The sequence below is a fragment of the Rhinolophus ferrumequinum genome, chromosome 23, assembly GCF_004115265.2.
Source record: "Rhinolophus ferrumequinum isolate MPI-CBG mRhiFer1 chromosome 23, mRhiFer1_v1.p, whole genome shotgun sequence".
Lineage (NCBI taxonomy): Eukaryota > Metazoa > Chordata > Mammalia > Chiroptera > Rhinolophidae > Rhinolophus > Rhinolophus ferrumequinum.
This window is the reverse complement of record NC_046306.1, coordinates 10,130,860-10,151,957: the sequence shown is the minus strand read 5'-3', so window position 1 is coordinate 10,151,957 and position 21,098 is coordinate 10,130,860. Positions and strand designations below refer to the sequence as shown.

The following is a 21,098-nucleotide window of genomic DNA, read 5'->3' as shown; positions in this document are numbered from 1 at the left end:
CCATGCTTTAATCAGGTGATAAATCAATAAAGTTTTAAAAAGTAGTCATTTTTAATGTAGTAATTAATATATGTATCAAGCCAGAGTTTGGGGTTAGTTTCTTCTTATGGCAGGTATAAGCTTATAGTTTAACAAATATAATTATTAGTGGGAGAATATTAATTGTGGGTTCTAATTTTTTAAAATAAGAATCCCCCACTTCTCTTCCCCCTCCCATGAAAGGGAAAAAGATCATCTTGAGAAGATTCTTATTTATCTCTTGAATCCACTTTCACTCATTCATTAGTTTGATCGGTACATTAGTTCCCAAGAAAAGACATAAATCGCTCTTGCTGGCATTGAGGGCAAGATTACAGAGGAAGACTTCATAGGGTCATCGAGTGGAAGTCAAATCTAACGTTCATACAGCGTGCCCACAAATAAAGACAGTAAACTCTAGGTTTGGCTTTACTGCCTCTGAATTGAAAATCTATTTTCTGAAATATTCTGAAGTTGTAAATCATTATTGTACTTAAAATATTATGCTGCTGAAATTGACTAATACGTTTCAAAGGCATGGCTTTCAGGTACTTGCAAAAGACACTCCTAAGTTGTAGGAGATACACATATATCGCAAAGGGACAGAGGAACAGTTCACAGTTGTAAACCTTTTAGTAAATGCTCTAAGAAAGGGAGGTTGGGACCTATCCTCAGGTGTGGGCTAGAAAAACAGTAAATTCTCTTGGCAGCACTGAGCTTAACCTTCCTGTGCTTCAATCGTCCTTAGGGAAATGGCCTTATGCTGCTAGAAGCCATATTGGAGTTTGGTCATCTTTTAGTGCAAAGGTTTGGACAGAGTCATCATGTGCTGAGAGCTCTGCAGTTCTCGATGGCTATATAATTTGTGTTCTTATATTTGTTTCCTCAAATGATGACCAAATAGTGTGCCTTTCAGTCCAGGAGTAGCAACGGATTCCAAGGATGGGGTCTAAGTGGAAAACAACTGGGCCTGTTGAGGAGGTGGCCAAAACTGAGGGCTACTCAGTGTATCACAAGATCCTAAGGGCTCTACCTCTAAGATACATCCTGAGGCTGTCCACTTCTCTCCCTGTGCACTGCTAGGCACCCTAGTCCAGGCCATAACATCTCCTCCCTGCCGCCCCCACCCATACAGTTCGGTCTCCAAGCAGCAACTGGTGGGCCTTTTAAAAATAAATCTGGTGGTCACGCACTTAAGACATAGTCCAAACACTGGTTTAGGAGACCTACTCACGAGCCAGGGCTAGCCTAACTTCATCTCATTAAGCCCCAGTCTAGCTCCTGACTCAGAGCCTTTGCTCCTGGCATCTTCCTGAAATGCTCTCCACGCTGATGTACACACAGCTGTCTCGTGGAAATTCAGGTCAACGGTCACGTGTCCAGAGGCCTTCTCTGACCACCCCACTGACCTTCCAAGTCACTGCCTGCCATATCATCATGTTTTTAGTTTCCTCGTAGCACTTACCAAGTTCTGAAATTATCTTGTTTATTCCGTTTCTCCCTCTAAAACATGAGCTCCGGGAGGGACAGGAAGTACTCTGTCTGAGACTTACGGACATGACTTTGGGCAGTTAAAAAGTTATATAAGACTTACTAGCGTGTTTGACATCAAGAAAAGGCCACAATCCAGCAGCCATTCGCTGAATCTGTGTTCGTCTCAAGAAAATGGGGATTGTGACGCCCGCTAGAACAGTCAGAGGAAAGGGCACTGTCGCTTGTGACCTCAGCGCAAACACAGCGGGGTCATTCAAGCCAGAAATTGGCCCTTCGAACTTGGGTGGGGCCCGAGCGCTCTTGGCCCCGCCCCCTGCCTCTGCCCTGTTCACGCATGCGCCTCGGGCGCAGCCTCGCCGCCGCGCCATTTTGCCGGGGTTTGAATGTGAGGTGGAGAGGTGGCTGGAGTGGGTAGTGCCGGCTACAGTCCGCGGCTGAGATTTTCTTCTCCGTTCCCATATTACCACAAGGTAAGGCCAGGGCGTGCATCGTCTAGCAGGGTGGCCCCTGGGAATCCCGCTGGGGAGGGATGAGGCGGTCCCTGCACTTCCGAGCGCTGGAAAGCAGGGACCGCGCCTCTGCGCGAGAGCCGAATTTAGACCTGTGCCTCGGGCAGAGTCCTCGGGTAAGGTTTTCGCCTTCGCCCATCGGCCTCGCTTCATCTCACGGCGTCCCAGATCGCAGGCCTAAGTCCGGCAGTCCGCGGGCCTCTGCGGGGCGAAGACAGCCGCGGCGCGGCCTAACGCGAGCTGTCTGGGCGCCCGCCCCTTCCCCTCCTGCGCTGCACTGATTGGCCGCGCCACCGCCGTGCCGCTCGGGAAGGCTGCTTCTCATTGGTCACGCCCGTGCGTCGTTCTCGGCGCTCTGGCCACCCACAACGTGAGCGGAGTGCAGCGGCGAGGCCTGTTGGGCTGCAGGGTTAGGGATTGCGGCCGCCGCCCGACAGCCTCTTCCCAGCACTCGACTAATTCTTAAGGAGGGTGGGAAACTTAATCTCCCTTTGCCTTAATCTCCCCGACTGTAAAATGGGCATCGTGATCTCACTTTGCTGAATTGTTTGTGAGGATTAAATTCTAGTCCGTGCGCCTGCGGAGGTGGGGGGGGGGGTCCCCGTATTGAAGGAAACGCTATGGTGTGGTAGTTCGAAGCATGGGCTTTGGAATTAGAACGCCTGGGTTCGTTCCATATTTAGCCTCTCCCTAGGAGCGTAATTTAGGAGCTATTTATTTCTCTGTCTGAGCTTCCATTTCCTTATCTGCAAAATAGGGTTGAAAACAATCTACCTCGTAAAGTGCCTATGAGGATCCACCGAGTTATTACGTGGTTTACGAAGTCCCACCTGAAGAGGGACATTGTCCGCCTCTCCCACCCATCTCTTCTCGTTAGCCCCGGTAGCCATGCTGACCTGACCTTTCTTAAATGTCCCAAGCTCATGGCCACCATCAAGCATTTGGACGTGACCTGTTTGCTTGGAAATTACCAACATCAGATCTTTGCAAGGCTGGATCACTGTCCTTCCAGGTTTCATTCACCTTAGGCCTTTGACCAACTTCTCTAAGGACCTCTTGCCTTCAACTTTTCATCACATCACCCTAGTTTTATTTACTACTTAGCATTGATCGGTACCTATAATCATTTGTAGTTTACTTTCTTTCTCAACTGCTAAGAGGTAAACTTTGAGAGCAAGGGCCTTACTTTCTTTTCTGTTTTTACTGCTGTATCCAGGTGGCCAGTGCTTGCCACATGACATAAGCACAAGTAGTAGTATTCCTTGGAGGCACAGAAGGAGATTTTACTCTTGGATCTCACCAGTGCTCTTTTTCTCCTTCCTTTGGGCCCCCATAGTGGAATTTTGGGTCCTTTTTTGTGTGTGTCTCCATTTTTTGAACGATTTGTGGGACTCTTGATCTACCCTAGCCTCTTTCCTCTTAAGACCTTTTATCTTTCACTTCATTCCAACAGTGTAAGGGAATTCTCTCTCCCCTTCTGGTTATTTTGATTTCTGCTAGTTGGGGGCTGGGACAGAGGGAAACCATTTCCTATACAAGATTGGATGGATTCGAGAGCACTGCTCAAGCTTTGGAATTAATTTGTTCTTTTTTTCATTTAATAATTTTATTGAGCAGCCAGTTAATCTCAGGGAATACAGCAGTGAAGAAACAGACAAGGTTCCTTCCCAATGGGAGTTTATACTCTAGTGGGGGAAAGAAACAGGAATACAAAAAAATGAATTCGATAATTTCAGACAATGAGAAATGACAGACTGATGTGACAGATGAAGGCTTCTCTGAGAAGTTGACATCTGAGCTGAGACCAGCCATGGAAAAGTGAGGGGACAGAACATCCAGGCAGAGGGAATAGAAACTGCAATGGTGAATAGAAAGTGCAAGAGCTCGAGGACAGGAATAAATTTGGAGTAATGGAATATCCGAGGAAAATCCAACTTACTAGAGTAGTGTATGAAGAAAGGTATCCAGGGGCTAGATCGCATAGGGCTTTGTAGGCAATGTGAAAAATTTGGATTTGATTCTAAGTGGTACTTACCTGTGATTAGAAGGCAGAGGGTGGGTTGAGATGTTGGGGTATGTTCTTGATATGTGTGTGTGCAGATAGTTTTCATTCATTGGACCTCTTTCCCTTTCCCAGATGTAAGGCCTCAGGAATGGTTCTCTAATGTGGAGGAAATATCTAAGGAAAAGGCACATCTTGCATCAGCTTATGTTTAAGAGATGGCATTGGAAAGCAACGCTTTTGTTCCAAAAGTCTTCTTCATCTATAACTGAGGGCCTGTGGGAAGAAGCTAGACTTAGGTCCAGCCATTCATTCAACAGGAAGAACTTGGAATTTAGATAAGTCTGTCATAATTGATTTATTGTGGTACCTGTCTTTTTAATTTTTGTGTGTGTATTGGTAGGGATTTCCAAAGATAGCTTTGTGGAGAAAGTAACGTATCACCCCTCATTTGAAGAAAAAATAATGGATTTTCCACTTCTAGTTTGAGTTTTTATTTTAAAATCAGTAATGCTTTTTACATTTATATGTTGCTAATATTTGAAAGTGTCAGAGCATTTTCATCTGTTTCCAAATAAGATGGCTTAATTAGACCTGATCTTGCTGATACATTGTGAATACCTGTAGAGTATGCTATAAAACTACCTGATTTGTCATACTTTCCAAATCAAGGATAAGCTTATAATTTGGTTTTATAGACATCATCACTAAGGAGATATAAAAAGGGTTTGTCGACAAATACTTAGTCCCTTGCCTAACATTAAAATTCTAGGATCTATGTAGTCTTTTAACTTTCAGTGAGTATATCATGCATATTTATACAACATCCCCCCGCCCATAGAAACGCACTTTTTCCCCCTCCAACACCCTTTTTTTTAAAAACTTACAAACATTCCTACCCTACCACTTCAACTGTGTCATTTTTGGGTTATCCTATCATGTGGTCATAGAATCAGTTGTCTCCGCCTCTTCCTGTTTGTCACAATAATAAATGTGACCAGAATGTATGGGAAGAATCGTAGTACTTTTGATGGAAAAATCAGTCAAGAGTATGTAGCTTTTGAAAAGAGTACAACAAATATGTAGTAGGTACCCATCAGTGTTGTATGGCTCTAGGGAGACTGCAGTGAACAAAATACAAAGTCCCTACTCATGGAGCTTACAGTCTAGTGGAGGAAGAAGCACAGTAAACAAGAAAGCAAATTAATGTGTCTGATAAAATTTACTTGGACAAATAGAGTAAGGGAATGAATGGGGAGTGGCTGAGGTGGGTGCTTTTTTAGGTAGGATGGTCCAGGAAGACATCTCTGAAAAGAGTTGACATTTGAAAAGAGACTTGAATGAAATGGTCAGTGAGTCATGCCACTCCCCAGGGACAGAATTGTCCAGGCAGATGGGACAGTAAGTGCAAAACCCTGACACAGTATAAGCACTGCCATATATGAACAGTGATACAGGACAGATTTCACATTCACTTCTTTCTTGAAGTACTTTTGAATAAACAGAAATTAATTATGGCAGGCAAATTGGTCATTTGTTTATCTGAGTTCCTACGTTCTGCTGCGGCTGATAATAGCTGATCCTCAAAGAATACTCCCCAGTCCAGACTGGGCATTTATGTTTTAGCTGGCTGGCTGACATAGTGACTCATCCATTAGTTCATGGAACAAATGCGTATCCAATGTCTACTATGTGCCAGGCAGTGTTGAAGGTCCTGGGCATATAAAGATGTACAAAGCCCAAAAAAGTTAACGAGAAATAACAAGTGGAAGATATTTCACATGAGGATTAATGCTGTTAACAGTGTCACAGGCATGAGGTAGATAATAGTTGTAGAAGGCCCTTTTGAGGAGTTGACAGCTGAATGATGCCTGATACCAAATTGGGAAGAGCAGTATTACAAGCAGGGATAACTGTCTAGTCTGCTTCGAGGAACAGAAAGGCAGCTTTTGTGGCCGGAACATAGTGAGAGGCAAGGAGAATGTGCGATGAGGTAAACAGGTGCCAGATTGCATAGGACTCCGCCATGGTAAGTAAGGGGTTTGGATTTTTAATACAGATCATTATGAGGAATCTAAGAGATTGGGTTTAGATGTGTACAGTGCTGTAGTGCTATAGGAACATAACTTAGAAAGTGAAATGCAGATTTATTGAGTGTATTAAAAAACTCAACAAAATAGATCCAACTGACCTCTGTAATCTCCCCCTAACCCCCGCCGCACACAGTTTCTAACATGTTGCCTTGCATAAATCCCAAAAGGTAGAGTAAATTTGCATATGGCAAAGAAAGAACAGGCTTTTTGGCTCATATACATTGATATAAATGATTTTGCTTGGCAATAGCAAACTTTTATGATTTCAGAGTCAGCATTTCAATACAGAAAAAAAGAATGGGAAATGAATTGATTGGATCACTGCTTTCCAAAGTGTGTCCCATAATAAAGTGGTTCTGTGGCCGAGGCGAAGTAATAGGGGGAACTCCGGATTAAACAATGTTATATTGATAACGTACTGTTCCTGAAGTGAATCTCCTAAAAAGGGGGGATATAATGTGTAACATTTTCCAAACTTTTGATATAAAACCCAGAAAGAGTAATTTCCTAATAAATTGTGAGTGTGGTTGCATAGGATTTGGTATTCATGCCCATAGAGTGGTTTGCCCTGGGTCAAAGGAAGTGTATATAGATGGGTGGTGAAATCTGCTAAACCAGTCAGAATATTGACTTCCCTTGTGATAAAAATGTTTTCTAATTAAAGGAAAGGACTGTAGTGAGAATACAAATAGTTTCAAACAGATTGTTATCCTTAGAAGGTGTGGTTTCTGGCTGTGGAGAAGTACTCTACACAAGCACAGCATTAGATATACATATATCCCCTTTTCTAGCTGCTTTTTTTAGTGTGAAATGAAAGGTTATGGCTGTTTTGTTGTTCGGATCAGTCTTCAGAATCTCAGCGTCGTCTTTGAGATTCCTCTCCCTAATTCCCATCTGACCGCTCTTTTTCACCTCATCCTTTTCTATTGCTGTTCCCAGTGCTTCCACTCAAGTTCAGTCCTCTGTCATTATTTCTACCTGAGGGATAGATAAGCCTTAGGTTGTAGGAAGAAGGTAGACCTAGAGAGTCAGGCTGAGTGGGAGCTGGTCTTTGTTAACTATGTGTGACTTGGGGCAAGTTAGTTAATCTCTCTGTCTTCTTCCTTGTATGTAAAATGGTTATTATGTGAAATAAGCATATAAAACATCCAGCACTGTGCCTGGTTCATAGACGTGACCTTTGCCCTTTGCCTCACTTAAAAAAGTATCCTAACATATCTTCTCTTGTTCTCTTCCTCACCTCCATTCTGCAAACTATTACCAGCCCAAAGGTCCTATATTCCACTTTAAGTTTTCACCGATTTCAAAAAACCTTCCTATTGTACATTAAATCATGAAACTCTTCAGCTAAGTATTGAGGAACCTGTATGAGCTGATCTCAGCCTTTTAAGTCCACTATTCCCCAAAGGAGCTATATACTCTTCCCATGTCTGTTACTTTGCTCACACTATTTACAAAGTACAAGGACTTTGCCTATCCAAATCTATATATCCTTCAAGTTCAGCAAAAGACTCACAGCCTCTGGGACATCTTGGACCACCGAATACCCAGTGATTCTCTTCTTAACTTCCTAGCAGTTAAGTTGCTGTCTGTGTGATTCATTTGGCCCTTCTACTCCAGGGAACAAATGCGTTTCAGGAGTTTTTTTATTGGATGCACATACTGTGGATTATGCAACATCCCCAATGGGGCTTGACGGTAGCATCCTGCAATCAAACACATGACTATTTCTTTAGTGAAATAAATTTTCATACTGAGAGAAAAATTAAATTTATAGCTTTAGGAAATTCATGCCAAGTTTAGCTGCCTGAAAGGGAAAGGATTATAGGTCTGTAGTTGGTCTTTCAGTTGTGTCTTCCAACTAGTCTTGAAACTCCTTTGAGAGTCTTTATTTGATTGATAACTTTCCGATAGTAAATGTAATACATATAGTTAGTTAGTTGTAGGATATTAGAAAAATCTAGAAGGATATGAAGAGAATAAAAATCCCCTGTATTTATCATGTAGACGTTACTACTGTTTACAGTTTGGAGTATATTGTTTTTCCTATGCATTTAAGTGTATGCAAATTTTTAACATAATTTGAATTATGGTATACTTGACCTCTTTCCACTTAGCTTTATCACATTTTACAAAAATTATTATGTACTTAATTTTTTCGTCTTTCTCATAGAGACCCCTGATTAATTTGGTGCCTGGTTGCCCTGAAAGGGCTACATTTCCCCAGGTTCCACGTGTGGCTTTGTCCCTAAAGCTGCCTGTTGGGATCTAAGCAGAAGTGGGGTTTTAAAAAATAGCTTTATTGGGGTATAACTTAGCATGCATTCATTTTAAGTGTACTGTTTGGTGAGTGTTGGTAAATTTATACAGTCATGTATCCATGAACAATCCAATTTTAGGATACTTCTTTCACCTCCCAAAAGTATTCTTGTTTCATAGTTAATTTTACCTACTCACCAACAACTTGGAGACCATAAAGTCCCATTTATAGCATTTTCAAGCTTTTTGGGCCATTGGTAATGATGCACACACTTGTAATCTGCATGTATGTGCTATTGCTTTTGTGTGTATATTTCTTAGCCTTGTGTTATCAGTTATATCCATATAAGCCATTTATTTAGCGTATAATTTGTAATATATCAGATGTGATTTTTTTTGGTCAGTCTGTGATTTATATTTAGTTTAAGTTATATTTAGTTTAAGTTTTGAATATTTAATAATAAAGTTTTTTTTTTTAAAGATTTTATTGGGGAAGGGGAACAGGACTTTATTGGGGAACAGTGTGTACTTCCAGGACTTTTCTCCGAGACAAGTTGTTGTCCTTTCAATCTTAGTTGTGGAGGGCGCAGCTCAGCTCCAGGTCCAGTTGCCGTTGCTAGTTGCAGGGGGCACAGCCCACCATCCCTTGCTGGACTCGAACTGGCAACCTTGTGGTTGAAGGGAGGCACTCCAAGCAACTGAGCCATCCGGGAGCTCAGCGGCAGCTCAGCTCAAGGTGCTGTGTTCAATCTTAGTTGCAGGGGGCATTGCCCACCATCCCTTGTGGGACTTGAGGAATCGAACTGGCAACCTTGTGGTTGAGAGCCCGCGCTCCAACCAACTGAGCCATCTGGGAGGCAGCTCAGCTCAAGGTGCCGTGTTCAATCTTAGTTGCAGGGGGCGGAGCCCACCATCCTTTGCGGGACTCAATTAGTTGAACTGGCAACCTTGTGGTTGAGAGCCCACTGGCCCATGTGGGAATTGAACCAGCAGCCTTCGGAGTTAGGAGCATGGAGCTCCAACCGCCTGAGCCACCAGGCTGTCCCATAAAGTTTCTTAATAAGATATAATTGACATGTTATTAGTTCCAGGTGTGTGACGTAATGATCCAGTATATGTATATATTGCAAAATGGTTACCACATAAATAGCATCCATCATCACACATTACAGGTTTTTTCTTATGATCAGAACTTTTAAGATTTACTCTTTTAGCACTTACAAATACATATTACACTACTATAACTGTTGTCATCATGCTGAACGTTACATCCCCATGGCGTCTTTTATGACTGAAGTTTGCACCTTTTGATCACCTTTCACATCCCCCCCCACCCCCCAAACCATCAATCTGTTCTCTGTATCTATGAGTTAGGGTTTTTATTATTAAGAGATTCCACATATAAATGAGATCATACAGTATTGTCTTTGTTTGACTTATTTCACTTAGCATAATGCCCTAAGGTCCATCCATGTTGTCACAATGGCAGGATTTCCTTTTTTTTTTTTTTTTTTAACCAGACTTTATTGGGGAACAGTGTGTACTTCCAGGCCTTTTTTCCAAGTCAAGTTGTTGTCCTTTGAATCTTAGTTGTGGAGGGCGCAGCTCAGCTCCAGGTCCAGTTGCCATTGTTAGTTGCAGGGGGCGCTGCCCACCATCCCTTGCGGGAGTCGAGGAATCGAACTGGCAACCTTGTGGTTGAGATCCCGTACTCCAACCAACTGAGCCATCTGGGAGCTCAGCGGCAGCTCAGCTCAAGGTGCCGTGTTCAAGCTTAGTTGCAGGGGGTGGAGCCCACCATCCCTTGTGGGACTCGAGGAATCGAACTGGCAACCTTGTGGTGGAGAGCCCACTGGCCCATGTGGGAATCGAACCAGCAGCCTTCGGAGTTAGGAGCACAGAGCTCCAACCGCCTGAGCCACCGGGCCGGCCCCAGGATTTCCTTTTTTGTGGCCAAATAATATTCTTGTGTGTGTGTGTGTACGAGAATATACATACCAGTTTTCTTTGTCCATTCATCTGTTGATGGACCCTTAGGTTGCTTTCATGTCTTGGCTATTGTTACTGCTGTTGCAGTGAACATGATGGTGCAGATATCTTTTCAAGTTAGTGTTTTTCTTTCCTTTGGACAAATACCCAGAAGTAGAATTGCTGTATCGTGTGATAGTCCTATTTTTAAATTTTTGTGGAACCTTCATATTATTTTCTATTGTGGCTACCCCAATTTACATTCCCACCAGCTGTGCACAAGGGTTCCCTTTTCTCCACATCCTCGCCAACACTTGTTATTTTTTGTCTTTCTGAGAATAGCTATTCTAACAGATAGATGTTAGGTCATATCTTGTGGTTTTGATTTGCATTTCCCTGATGATTAGAGATGTTGAGTACCTTTTCATGTACCTGTTGGCCATCTGTATGTCTTTGATAAATTGTCTATTCAGATTCTCTGCCCGTTTTTTAATTGAATTGTTTTTTTGCCTTGAATCAAATGAGTTCTTTTTTTTTATTATTTATTTATTGGGGTGACAATTGTTAGTAAAATTACATAGATTTCAGGTGTACAATTCTGTATTACATCATCTATAAATCCCATTGTGTGTTCACCACCCAGAGTCAGTTCTCCTTCCATCACCGTATATTTGAAAATGAGTTCTTTACGTATATTCTGAATATTAACCCCTTATCAGATATATGATTTGCAAATACTTTCTCCCGTTTGTAGGCAGCCTTCTCCTTTTGTTCATGGTTTCCTTTGCTATGCTGAGGTTTTTTCGTTTGATGTAGTTCCACTTGTTTATTTTTGCTTTTTGTTACCTTTACTTTTGGTGTAGAAAGTTGCGTTTTAATCATAATCATTTTAATCATTTTAATCATAATCACAGCTGACATCTTTTGAATCCCAAAGTTATCTCCCCAGGTGCAAATGCTCAGCATGTAGTTTGTTACCAATACTTGTGATTGCATGTTGTACACAAAGGAATTTATTCTAGTTTCTTTAATTTCAGAACTCTACGGGATCCTTATTTACTGCTTAAATTTTTAACTTATTGTGGCAGGGCTTTTTAAAAAAATTCTAGTGAGTTTTTTTAACCCTTTTGTTTGCTCTGTTTCGTAGTGTTTTAAATTAGATCAACTTTATGGTGACTTTGATCAGTTCTTCAACTTTGCTTTTCTGTGCCTATCTTTGAAATAATATGTTTTTTCTTCTTCTTTATCTCAAAATTGTCTCACCATTGTTTCAAAAAGCCCATCTTATTTTAGCTAAGAGTCAGGCTTATAGCCCATGCCCATAACAAATGTATGACTTTCAGAGAGGGGAAGACCAATAATATAAAAGGATTCTTTTACGCAAATTACTGTGTCCCCATGTGACCAATGACCCAAACCTCGTTTTTTTGTTTTAGGTCCTATTGCAATGGAGCTCAGTGATGCAAATTTGCAAACACTAACAGAATATTTAAAGAAAACTCTTGATCCAGATCCTGCCATCAGACGTCCAGGTAAAGAGAATAAATATTGTTTGTGGTTGATTTTTTCTTAAAGGACAGGTGAGGGAAACCTTTGTCCAATCTGCCTGTTTGTAAATTAGAAGAAAAGAAAAAGATTTACACTTAGATTTTTCAGACATGGTTATTTTTCATTCTCTAGCCATAAAATGTGTGGTTGTCTGTTTGCAGCTGTTAATAACATATGGTGTCGTGTGGAGTGGGTTTGGTTTGTTTTTTTTGTTTTGGGGTTTTTTTGTAGAATAAAAAAAACCCAAATTTTGTAGAATTTTATTTGGTGTCTTTTGGGCGTAAAAAGTACTAGTATGTTTAAAATGCTTTGTCCCTTCACCTTTCTGAAATTCCCCACACCTGCCTGTTTTAGCGATATAATAATTAGGGAATAGAGATGAGAGTTAATGGCCTAAAAATTGATTAAGTGAATGAAACCAGGTAATCAGACATTGTCTCTTAATCTTCGTGTTGATTTGATTAAATTAATATATTTTAAAACTTAGGATTCCTTTCTCCCTCTCTCCCAAATATGACCAGTTTCCATTGGAAACAGTATAAATTTAGAATTGCAAACTCAAATGCCCACAGGAGTCAGATGTGAAGGCAAATGTGGGGGGCAGGCCAAGTGGGGACTGGTAATATCCTGTGACTGTATATGCCTTGGTTAAGGGGCAAAAAGTTGGAACCAGCTAACTTTGGGGGATTCAAACCAATTTTGCAAGACCAGATTTCCAGCTTTACTTGGAAGATAAGGCTGTTTATATGAAGTGTTCTCATTTTTAAATGATAGCATCTAATAACTTGAACCAATTTTGAAACACACACAAACCAAACCAACTACTTTGGGGGGTCAGATGTGTTTTGTAAGTAGTCAGTTGATGAATCTTTGATGTAAGCCATATGAACCAGAAATGCTCTTAATCCACTTCTTCAGAATTTACTAATGTGCGTGCTCATGGAGAGGATTTTGGAAGGGCCCCAGGAAGACACAAATGAATACACGTTTGTTATATTTTTATGTTACATATAATAGAACCATAAACGTGTTAATGCATTCATTTTATTCTAGTGAAGTCTGTGATTTCTGAGATGGAAAATTGTTATCTGCGCATTAGAATTTAAAGAAGTAATGTGTTCTTGGATAAAGGGAAGTTAAGGGCTCTAATCTTCTTAGACTTTCCCAAAAAGCCTCTGCCAACATTGTTTATTAAAAATTATTTACAGTAATTGTGTCTTTGTAAGGCAAAGGTGCTGTTGTTTTATGAATGCAGGACAGAGTAGAAATACATTGTTTCTGGGAAGAGTTATGAATATAACGTTTCTCAGGGATTGATAATAGACTGACTCAACATCTTTCTAAAATGATGTGGAAATGTGTAGTGGATCCCAGCTTACAGATAATCACTATGCTCCCTCCCTTGGCTGTTGAGGCGTGACAGTGCAATAGATGAACTGGAAGACATTCGGAGGCTCCTTGAGTGTGTAGAAACATGTCGGTGTGAATATTCTGTGAGCAGACAGAGGGAAATGAACTCAGAAAGGAATAATTAGACTTAAATTCATGAGAAGACTGCTTCCAGGATATTAATTACAGTTTAGGAAAGAGACCTGGCAACCTACATGGGCTTTTTCCTAGGTCACGGATCCAGTGTGTTGCCCTGTACAAAATGCTGACCACTAAGAGGAAACACAGCCTCATAAGACTCATACAAAACCATAGTGTGTCCCCTACTGAAATACATTTTTCAGTTCAACATTCTCATCTTTCAGGAGGACCTGGTGGATACAAAGTAGGGGGGCTTGAGGATGGAAGTTAAACTCTTAGAACTCAGTTCAGAAAGAAGAAAAGTGTTAAGTCATGTTCTCGTAGAGAATAATAGATGCTGACGGCAGACCTTTGCCGTAAATATTGGAATCATAGAATGGGAGTTGCTTTGTGAAGCTTAAGATGGGAAGAATTAGAAGGGCTATAAACCTTCACTGTGTGACCAGTAAACTTAGGAGACTTAATATCCCTAATATGAGTCTAAATATGTGGATAAGTTTTTGAGTAACTTTATTGCTGGTATCAGAAATGTTTAATTCAAGAAGAAAATTAATTAAGGGCTAGTAATGGTAGAATAAGGACTGGACTAAAACTCTTTCAGTGATGAAATCTTCTAGCTGTGTGATGTTCAACAAGTTACTTAACCTCATTGGCCTTGTTTTTAAAATAAGGGTACTGCTACCTACCTCTCTGGGTAGTAGTGACAACTTAATGACATCTATGTGAGTAAAGCACCAGACCCATACGGTTCATAATGTTAATAATATATATTAGCACAAGTTAACTCTTAATCTTAATCACAGTAGTACTATAAAAGAAATATTACTACCATTACTAATAGTAGTCATAATAATCCTCTGGAACAAGACAGGGTGTATAACATTTGCCCTAAAGTCACTCAGTCTCTGAGAAGTAGATTCTCCTTCAGATGGGGTGATCATCCAATCAGGCCACTTTATAGGTTTGTGAGAATCAGGTGAGTTAATGGATTGAAGTGATCTGAAAACTGAGATATTATGTAAATTTAATGTAACATCATATATAGTCCATTAAATAATAGATAAGAAAAGTGAGAGGCACAGTAGACCCATGATAGGTTCCCCAAAGGAAAGTATACTAATCTTTACATTTTTGTGATGCCTCAATCAGATATACATAGTTCACATATACATAAAGTGGAAAGGTTTTGTTGTAACAAATCTTCTAACATGGAAATTCTTTTATAGCTGAGAAGTTTCTTGAATCTGTAGAAGGAAATCAGAATTACCCGCTGTTGCTTTTAACGTTACTGGAGAAGTCCCAGGATAATGTTATCAAAGTGTGTGCCTCAGTAACATTCAAGAATTATATTAAAAGAAACTGGAGAATTGTAAGTATTTTATGAATCATAGTTTAATACCCTGTATGTTTATAAGATTTATATATGCAGTGCTCCTGAATGATTCAGATACAGATTAAAGGTAAAATTAAACAAAGTATTAGCAAATCAAATCCAAAACAGTATAAAAATATATACCATAACCAAGTGGGATGTATCCCAAGTATGAGTCTTGTTGAACATTTGAAAATTAATTAATGTAATCCATCACATCAGTAGACTTAAAAAGGAAAAAAAATCACATGATCATATTAATAAATGCAGAAAAAATATATCACAGACTCCAGCACCCATTCATGATAGGAATTCTCAATAAATTAGGAATAGAGGGGAACTTTAGTTGATAAAGACTAGCTACCAAAAAAACACACAGCTAACTTCATACTTACTGGTGAGAAACTTGAAGTTTTCCCACTGAAATCAGGTATAAAGGAAGGATGTCTCCTCTCACCACTTTTTTTCAACATTGTACTGGAAGTCTTTGCTAATGCAATAAAAAAAGGAAATAAAAGGTATACCGATTGGGAGGAAAGACATAAAACTGTCTTTGTTCACAGATGGCATGATCATGCATGTAAAAAATCTGAACAAAAAACAGGACACTTTTCCAAAGTTCCTGTTGTTTCATTTGTATTCATATAGATTATTTCAACTTCATAACTCAGGTTGCTGGAGGGTTGTGAGACTTGGTGTTAACTTCCATTATTTGGAATTCTAGCTCACTGTATACTGAAGAGACATGTGGGAAGACATAGTCTAAATGAATCATTGAAGCAATTTCTGTTGTGGACTAGTTAAAAGTATACAAAGCTGAAAAAACGGCATATACGCGCAATATATAAGATGCCAAAAAAATGTATATACATTTTAAGCAAGGAAAAAACTATATTAATACATACTGATAACAAAAGATGAATACAAGTCTCGTTTGACTTCTGCAATTACAAGAGGTGCTCAAAGTGGTTACATCAGCACCCAGACACTTCTGACAGCGAACTACTACTGCTTGAGCAACGTTGACCAAAATGTTAATAGCTCTTAAAATGTGTATATACTTTTTTGGCACCCCCAGTATATTCTAATTGTAAGGTGAATATTATTGTGCTACAAGTTTAATGACTAGTATAAAGTTATAAATTAAGAAAGGTATTTTCCACACGTTAGCTTAGGACAGTGGTTCTCAATTGCAGGTGATTTTTACCCACCAGGGGATATTTGGTGACAGTTTGGTTGTCACAGCTTGGGGTGGGAGAAGTGGGTGTTACTGGCATCTCGTGGGTAGAAGCCAGGGATGTTGGTAACCATCCTACAACGTACAAGAAAGACCCCTACCACTAAGATTTATCTGACCCAAAATGTCAGTAATGGTGAGGTTGAGGAAACGCTGGCTTAGGATAAAGAAAAAAATGAGAACTGTTTTGTAGTGATAGCAGCAATGATATTTAGAAAACATTACAGTTAACAAAAATGGTCAGTTTTTCTTAAAAAGTCAACTTTAAATCTGCTTAAATATTTATTTAGAATCTTTTTTTCTCATTCCATAAAATTTTAAAATAGTAAATTTTTTTTTAAGCTTGTGTCGTTAAGTGTTAACCACATGTGAAGAAATGACTTAGTGAATCTTAGAATGTTTGAAAAGTCCCTCCCTCTACTCGTAGATAAGCTAGGCTTCTCCCTCTATCTTGATTTATAAAACTAGTAAGGCATCCAGAACCTTTTTGGGTGATACAGTCCTGAATGCATTCAAAATCCTAATGGTCAAGAGGTTTTCCTTGAAAATACCTTTGACTTAAGGTGAGAGTCAAAAGTTGAAATTTCTGAAGATGAACATGGGCTAAGTAGCATACATAAAGATTTTAGCCACGTGTTCTGATTAGTTTACATATGAAACCGAGAGTCTTAATTGGCATCAGGAAGTCAGAAGCTCATTAATTTGTGTGTAAAAATATTTGCATTTGGGGTGTAATGCACATTTTTCTATGGAAAGCTTTCGTCAGATTTTTAAAGGAATCTGACCCATTCATGTAGAGGGAAGGCCCTACCTTCCTCTATGTTTTTCTTAGAAAGCCAGGAAATACTAAATGGTTCTGTTTGTCTACAAACCCATCTATCTGGCCACTTACATAGATTTTATATTACTTTCTCACGGATGTTTTGTTTTTAGGTTGAAGATGAACCAAACAAAATTTGTGAAGCAGACCGAGTAGCCATTAAAGCCAACATAGTGCACTTGATGCTTAGCAGCCCGGAGCAAATCCAGAAGCAGGTAATGCAAGGCCCTGCTTTTTAGGCAGTCTTGTTTGTAGAGTTGTCATCTAACCTTTTTCCTCCCCTCAGTTAAGTGATGCCATTAGCATCATTGGCAGAGAAGATTTCCCTCAGAAATGGCCTGACTTGTTGACAGAGATGGTGAATCGCTTTCAGAGTGGAGATTTCCATGTTATTAATGGAGTCCTTCGTACAGCACATTCTTTATTTAAAAGGTATTGATATTCATATTTTTAAAATACTTTTTTTCAAAAGCTTTTGCTCGTGCAATTACATTTTGTGCCTGTTGTAATTCCTTTGAATATGATAATCCTAGAATAAGAACATAAGCCTCTCAATTCATTACTGAGTTTGTTTCTTCTTAAGTACGATATTTATTTCATATTGGCCTGTTATTTGTGAAATATCTAGTGTAGTTAAACTGCTTGATTCCTTTGTAAAGAAAACCAAGAATTTCCTTTGAATTTCATAAAGCTGCCTAGCCCTACCTTTTTCTGTAATCTGTCCTTGAAGACCTAAAGTAAGCAAACAAAAACATGTGAACTTACCTATTTTACCTTAAATTTCTAGATATCGCCATGAATTTAAGTCAAATGAGTTATGGACTGAAATTAAACTTGTTCTGGATGCCTTTGCTTTGCCTTTGACTAATCTATTTAAGGTATGGAATACTATCCTAGTGATATTTAAAAATTACTTAATATTTAAGATTGCTTAAATACTTGTAGAAATTTTAAGAGAATGTCTTAAAAGCTTATTCGCTAGGTAATATTTAGACCAGTATTTCTTTTGAAAAATTTCAGACCTACACAGAAATAGAACAGGTTGTGTATAATGAACTCCCTCCCACATGTCTGTCTATTACAGAAGTTTAACAGTTACTAACATTTTGGTTTTTCAAAAATTTGTTTCCTTCCCCATTTTGTAGGAATATTTAAAAGCGAATCCCAGGCATCATATTATTTCACTCAAGTATTTGAGTATGTGTCTTTAAAGGAATTAGACCCACAATGATTAGATTGTTTATTTAGTTTGATTAATTAATATTTTGTGCATCATTGTGTAGTGCACAGGTTACTTTCCTAAACATGTTTTTCATCTTTGTGAGAATCCTATAAGATTGAAAGAGATGAATTGTTAACCATTTTTTTTCCAGATAAGGAAAGAGTGTTCAGTATGACAGCTAATTAAAAAAAGAGAGAGAGAGAGAGAGAGAGAGAGAGAGAGCGCGCGCGCGCGCGCGCGCCAGGCCTCAAATCTACTTTTGCTGACTCTAGGAAAGGTGCTCGTTTCCTGTTTCTAAAAGGGAAAACGGTGTGAGATTCACAACTTCCTAAAATGTAAAGTGAACACAGGATTTTTCGTGATTAGGATGTCTTACTGATGGCACATTTTTATTTTAAAAAATAATATTGGACAAAATGTGATTAAGTTTTTTCCACCTATTGCATTGGCACAGATTTTCATTTCTTTTTAATGATGTTAAAAGAAATGCAGAGTACAGTGAAATGAACATTCTGGTGTCCTATCCATTGGATTATAAATGGTACTAGCTTTATGGAGTCTGACATTTAATTAAGAAAGCCTTAATATTCATTTTTCCTAACTCCAGGACATAGGAATTAACAGTTGTTGAGTGTCTTTTACATAGTAGTAGTGCACAAAGTACTAGGACCTGTTAGGTAGATTTTTCTCATTTAATTCTCATATTCTCTGTGATGCAGACATTGTTCTCATATTACAGATGAGATTTCTGGGGCTCATAAAATAATTTGCTCAAAGTAAGGTTCATTGTGAGTAATAGAATTTGGGTTATATTCAGCTCTGTATGGCTTTCAAAACCTGTGCTCATAGCATATGGTTCTGCATACACTTCTAGAATCTCAACCTATGAAAATTAGAGGTGTGCACAAAGTTTTAGAGATAAGCCTACTTGTTGCTGTTAGAATAATAAACAACTGGAAACATGCCAAGTGACAGGGGAATTATTACTGAGAGCATATAAAGATGATTTTGTGTAATATATTTATATAAATGCACAAAGGAGAGTGGAAGGATCTAGTCCAAAATATTGGACTTTTCAGTAGTGCCATGATAGGCAATTTTAAAATATTTACTTTAAAATATTTTCTAAAATCTCTTCAATGACTATATACTATTTAAAAGCCAAATCTTGGAGAAGAAAAGTAGTCTTAGCCTAGTACAAGGCTATTTCACTAAGGTTTATAATACACTAAAACTATGTTCCCAAATTCCTTTCCAAGGCCACTATTGAACTCTGCAGTACCCATGCAAATGACGCCTCTGCCCTGAGGATTCTTTTTTCTTCCCTGATCCTGATCTCAAAACTGTTCTACAGTTTAAACTTTCAGGTAAGCTTTGTTTTATTTCTTGCTTTTGATTCTTCTTTGTTGTCAAATACACAGTTTTTCACTTGATAAGACTTCTTTGCCAGCATTAATTTTTCTGAAAGAAGTTAGTTTTTTTCTGGCCCTCCTTTCCCCTCCCCATTCTTTATCTACAGTTAGTATTCTCCTTTATAGTAGTTCCTAGGAGTGCTTGTAGATATTTCATGGGGGGAAATGCCATTCTCTTGTAGACCAGTAAGTTAGAGAAACCCCACGTCCTGAATCACTGTTTTGGAGAGTCACCTTCTATACTTTTATTGAAGACACTAGAGGTCACTTTCTCTGGCCTTCTTCTTGTTCATTTAAATGGATTTTAACAGTGGGGGAGATATCTTTTGATTAGAGGTCTGTGGCTAGCTTATACAAAAAGACTTTATTGGAAGCACATCTGGCAGACAAAAGACTGAAGAACCAGGCTTTGGAAGGTATAAGAACCAGTAGCATTTCAGAGGAAACGTAGCCACAGTCTCAGAGCAGAAAATGCCTACGTACCCCGTTGCTATTGAGAAAGTGGCCTCTAATCATTCTTTGTTCTTGAATCATTAAGATTCAGGGCTCCAGGAACGAGAAGGGGGTCTTAATTGGTACAGATTACTAAACAGAGTTGCAGGAGGAAGAATCTGGCCTTTTCATTGCTGAAAGCCAGAGCCAAGTACCTGGACTTAATCCTTAGAACATGACTACACTTACAGTGGTAGTGAGAACATTCCACTAAAGGAACAGGTAGAATAGGAAATGCACAGCCCAAAATGGCATACCCGCTCAGTGCTTAGCGGAACAGCAATTTGAGAAACTCTTAATTAAAGGATACCACTGTTATTGCTTATTCCTTCTTTTGAATTCTACTTCCTGGAAGTAAGGTACAATGAGGGTCTTAATAAGTTTTTAGGAATAGTCAGGGCCACCGAAGGAAGGAGGCATAATCTTTACCCTTGGGGGGTTTATCCCTCATTAAGAAGGCAGTATTTTGCCACAGGAAGTCATTAACTATATGACAATAAGTCTGATTTGGTGGTCATCTTAGACTAAATGCAGTAGTTCAGAAAGGAAAAGGAATAATACTGCTAAGTACTGAGTTTTTTAAGAAAAAACTTCATACAGTCTTAGCTCGACCTTGAAGAAATAAGTAGATTTAGATTGGGACAGGAAATAGAGGTGGCATCATTTGTGGTTGAAAATGTACAGAGACAAGTCAGGATGGTTTATTGAGCTGCCAGACCTAGTTGGAGCAGACAGAATTCTTGTCAGACTAGGTACTGGTTGGCTCAGGCTGAGAAGTGTGTGAGTCTGTAGGCATGTGGAAAATGTTGAGGTGGTGGGGAAACCGTATGTAAATAGCATACTTCTTTTAATCAAAATTCTCAAGTCAGCATTTATTCTTTAGGATCTCCCTGAATTTTTTGAAGATAATATGGAAACTTGGATGAACAATTTTCATACCCTCTTGACATTAGATAATAAGCTACTACAAACTGATGTAAGTATTGCTTAAAATGTTTCCTGAGTAGCCTTTTGTTAAAATTAAGAATTATTTTAAATATATCCATATCTCAATTTTTTAAATTAAAAAAATTATTTGAATATCCTGAAAACCTTGGAGGTTAATTAGACTTCAGGAAATAA

The 21,098-nt window shown here is 39.0% G+C and overlaps 1 protein-coding gene across 1 annotated transcript in view; it reads left to right on the top strand.

Annotated features, from left to right (window-relative positions):
* Window positions 1-1,831: 1,831 nt before the first annotated feature.
* Window positions 1,832-21,098, top strand: part of CSE1L (chromosome segregation 1 like) — a 35,265-nt gene continuing 15,998 nt past the window's right edge. Inside the window, exons 1-8 of the mRNA XM_033095053.1 lie at window positions 1,832-1,982; window positions 11,780-11,875; window positions 14,648-14,790; window positions 16,964-17,065; window positions 17,137-17,282; window positions 17,638-17,728; window positions 19,332-19,439; window positions 20,860-20,952. Of these exons, the coding sequence (XP_032950944.1) occupies window positions 11,791-11,875; window positions 14,648-14,790; window positions 16,964-17,065; window positions 17,137-17,282; window positions 17,638-17,728; window positions 19,332-19,439; window positions 20,860-20,952 (768 nt within the window). The 5' untranslated portion in view covers window positions 1,832-1,982; window positions 11,780-11,790. The remainder of the gene's footprint in view (window positions 1,983-11,779; window positions 11,876-14,647; window positions 14,791-16,963; window positions 17,066-17,136; window positions 17,283-17,637; window positions 17,729-19,331; window positions 19,440-20,859; window positions 20,953-21,098) is intronic.